This window comes from Trachymyrmex septentrionalis, unplaced genomic scaffold (assembly GCF_001594115.1).
Source record: "Trachymyrmex septentrionalis isolate Tsep2-gDNA-1 unplaced genomic scaffold, Tsep1.0 scaffold40, whole genome shotgun sequence".
NCBI classification, from domain to species: Eukaryota; Metazoa; Arthropoda; class Insecta; order Hymenoptera; family Formicidae; genus Trachymyrmex; species Trachymyrmex septentrionalis.
Window position 1 is genome coordinate 758,538 of NW_017305569.1, and position 4,085 is coordinate 762,622.

At 30.1% G+C, this 4,085-nt stretch overlaps 1 protein-coding gene across 1 annotated transcript; it reads right to left on the reverse strand.

Moving 5' to 3' along the window:
• Positions 1 to 2,905: 2,905 nt before the first annotated feature.
• Positions 2,906 to 4,085, reverse strand: LOC108750958 (ornithine decarboxylase antizyme 1; the record flags this gene model as incomplete). Its single annotated transcript, XM_018490840.1, has 4 exons — positions 2,906 to 3,130; positions 3,327 to 3,479; positions 3,576 to 3,825; positions 3,954 to 4,085. Coding segments are annotated over 3 exons (498 nt in total), but the record flags the coding sequence as incomplete, so codon positions are not given.

Here is a 4,085-nt window from a genome sequence, read left to right on the forward strand (position 1 = left end):
TTAAATCTGTTTTTAAATCTTCATTTTGATAGTGTTTTGAATAAAAATTTGATTTTATATATTTAATTAAATAAAAAATATAAATGACAGCATAATAATAAACATAGTTCAATTTTAAACTTTAGTTTAAAAATATCGGATTAAAATTATTTCATTTGAATTAAACAGGATAAGTTGCAAGATAAGTTATTTTGTATATTAATATTAATAAAGTTATGCCAAATTTCAACGTATTGTGGCAATATTTTTTGCACATAAAAATATATAAAACAAATGCCCCGTACATTTACATTTTTGTCTTTTCAATACTGTATTTTAATTATACGTTTCGTGCACAAAAGTTTGTATTAAATAAAAATACTTTTGTATTATTCCGCATTTTATCAGTCAAGTCTGATGTTTAATAAATAAAACTCTAATTTTGGTAAGCAGTAAAGTAACAATATAATGGGTTTTATTAAATGTTTATTTAGCAATTATATTTTCATGAATAAGAAACGTAGCGTACATATTCACTTTTCGTATGTGTCTATGTGTGTGTTCATATGTGTATGTATGATCAGAGGTACGAATATATTATACTAACTGACGGGATAAAATGCACGGAATTGTTCAATTTAAAAACTTAAGGCAAATCGACAATTATTTGCGTGAAGTTAACATACAATAGTCCGTCACTCTGTACTTATCTCTATCTATATTCCTAATAAGCTATTAACATTTTTTTTCATCTTTTTTTATTTTTCATTTTTTTTTTGTATTTTTATATATTTTTCATGTTGTCTGTTATCAAGTCAACACTAAAGAACGCATTTATTAGCAAAATCTCTCCAATGTTAACTGATTGGGAATTACCAGATATACTTATATACTTAGATATACTATCACCTAAAAATATATTATAAAAATTAATAACATGTAAGGCTTAGATAATGATAAATAAGATTTATATATTTTCAGTACCTTCCAATTTTGAATATTTTGAGAAAAATAGGGTAACTGTTCCTAATTACTGCCAGTGTCCTAATTACTGCTGTTTTTTTCAATTGTAGTATGAAAGTATGAGATCATCATCATACATTAAAAATATTTAATGTTAAACTACGATTGTTATGTAAATATAAGCACAATTGTATGAAATATTCGATATGTTTTATATTTGTAAAATAATGAAGGAAGTTAGGAATGTTACTGAAGATGCAAACTTCATGTTCTAATTAGAAGTGAAGCAGAATTGCATGACTTAAAAGTGCAAGCATACATGGCATTTTCACTTTTTTATATGTACTAAAGTAATTTTATGATAACGTTTAAATGATATTTTAATAAAATAATCATAAAAAGTTGTTAGGTTACTTTTCTAATTTAATCCCTGGTGAAAAAATTTTGCTGAAATTATTCCACGTTTTGAAAAATTTCATGAAAATTGCTGAAATGTCACTGAAAGTGAATTTTTCAGTTAACATATTAAAAAATCGCTGAAATTAAACTGAAATTTCTAGGAAATTTTGTTGAAATTTTGCCGACAATGAATTTTTCAACTATAAATCGCTGAAATTAAGCTAAAATTTTACTAAAAGTGGTCCAAAACGTGGAATAATTTCAGCGAAATTTTTCCACTAGAGATTTATTGAAATAACAGTGTTAGAAACAATTATTTAAGGTTTGTCAGCATTACTGCCGACAGTAAATTAGTCCTATTATGCGTGAACATATGTATATCAATTTGCGAATTACTGCCAATTTGAATTTCTTTAACTAAAGAAGTGACAGATAGGTATTCTTAGTGTAGAACAATATGGTAAATAATACTAACAAACATTACTAAATAATAATATTTTATAGATATTTTTATCGAGATTTCCAGAATAATTTTGATAGTGTGTAGTAAATGGGTGGCAGTATTAGATACATACAGCAGTAATTGAAGATGCAGTATTTGAATAAAGACTGGCAGTAACATGTGTTCAATACCTTAGATTTTCTTTTTTTTACTTTTATTTCTATATTTAAATAATTAGTTTTCAAACTTATTGCTTTTATTTTGTATATATTAAAGTTTTTACTTGAACATAAAAAAATGATATCTATTATCTCAAAAACATCAAAATAAGCATATCAATTACCACTATGTATTTAAAGCGGTAGTAATCGGAACAGTTATCCTACGAATGAAATGTTTTTCTTCATGTTTGATTAGTGCATACAACATAATGTAACATTCATGTTTTTGATTCGTGGTTTTAAATTTTCAAAGCTGTGCCATCCATTTGATAGGAAGCACTGTTTTAAGTTAGCTAGTAATCAATTTATACGAACACATTTTATCATGAAAATTTCAAGTTTCATATTTTACGAAAAGTCAACTGGATCATCCAAATTTTGTTTTTACTGGATGTTTTTGCGCAATTTCTTTTTACTTCATAAACATGAATTATGTTCAGAACTACAGAAAGATAATTGCACATTTTATAAAGAATATCAGTCAATTACTCATAAATAATCGTTCTTAAATGATAGAACGAAAGCGATCAAAACTTATTTGGTACTCACATAACAGATATTAAAGTCTAGATTATACATATTGATAATACTTAAAAATAATAAGCAAATGTACTTATACATATATTACGGAGAATAACGCAGTGATACCCAATCTGCCACAATTAACATTGAGATATATCGATAATAAATTTTCTCTAAAATTTGACAGTTCGTTGCCGTGATGTTAGTTGTTCAATACGACTACAGATTCCGTCAAATTCTTTCACGTGGGAAGCTTTGTCAGCAGCTTATATGCTCTTATAGGAGTTATTAACATTGTGTTCAAGAGAATGAATCGATATACCCATTGAAAGCCTTTTATGTACGCGTTCTACGTATTCGCGACTATAATTTTTTTTTGTTTTCTCATCAAGCCTCTTTAATTTAACGCCGAAGTTTTTCCGCACTAGATATCGTTTGATAAAAATGTGGTTTTCGAAACTCATATTTCCTAATTTGCAATTAATAAGAAAAGGCAAATTAATATATGTACATTAAAACTTAAAATATAAAAGAAAAATGTGCCGTTTCCCAGAATTTTCCAATTGTCCTTCTTTTCAGAATTTTACCTTAGACTTGGTAATACCTGTAATAAAATATAACAAAATACAAATAATTACTAATACAAATAATTAATCTGAAATCATATACATACTAAATTCATGAGAAAGCGAGGAGAAAGTCGTTACAGTAAACGAAAAATGAGTTGATTAAATAATCAAATAGTAGAAAAAAAATTGTAGAGCTGAGAAACTTCAGTATCTTTTCTCTCGAATCAATACCTGCGCGTTAAATTTGAGAGGCAGAACTGCTTGCCGATTACTCGATGGCATAGAGCATGTAGAGATTGCCAGCGTCACTGCCTGGTGGTACCAAGGCATGAGTTGGCGGCAGGACCGTGAAACCCAAGAACATGAAGGTACGAACCAGCATTGCTAGACCATAACAACAGAACGATTTAGACGGTGAGTCTTTCTCATCAACGCAAAAATCTTCGACGTTTGTGCCGAAGAATGGCAAGCGACAAGTACCTCGGTCTGATCTATCTTTGCGAAGGCAAACAATGATATTGGTGCAGCGTAGTGTTTCTTCGGCGTATTCTAAGAGCGAAACAAAGCCCTCTTTTGATCCTTCAGGCAGAAGGCAGCTGGGTACGCGAATGTATAGACAGCGGCGCCATGCTACGGTCTCCCACTCGACGGATGTACTCTCAGTCAAGTGGAGAGTGAACGTTAGACGCAATGGTTCGTTGCTTCTTATGGCTTTCAACAATTCATCCTCCTGTAAGTCGTAACAAAAAAAAAATGCGACCAATCAGAATTTAGTTCTCGTTCAATGCATTTATTTCACACTTGCAATTGTAAATAAACCGATTTCTGAAGATGTCTTTAAATATAAAAAGTACATACTTGTACAATGTGGGAGCTCACAGAGAGCTGACTCTGCTTGATCCCCACGCCGCGGCTCTCTGTGTTGACTGTAGATACAGACAATGCGGCATGGGGCACATCAGGACCACCACAGAGGCCCCACGCCCAGCG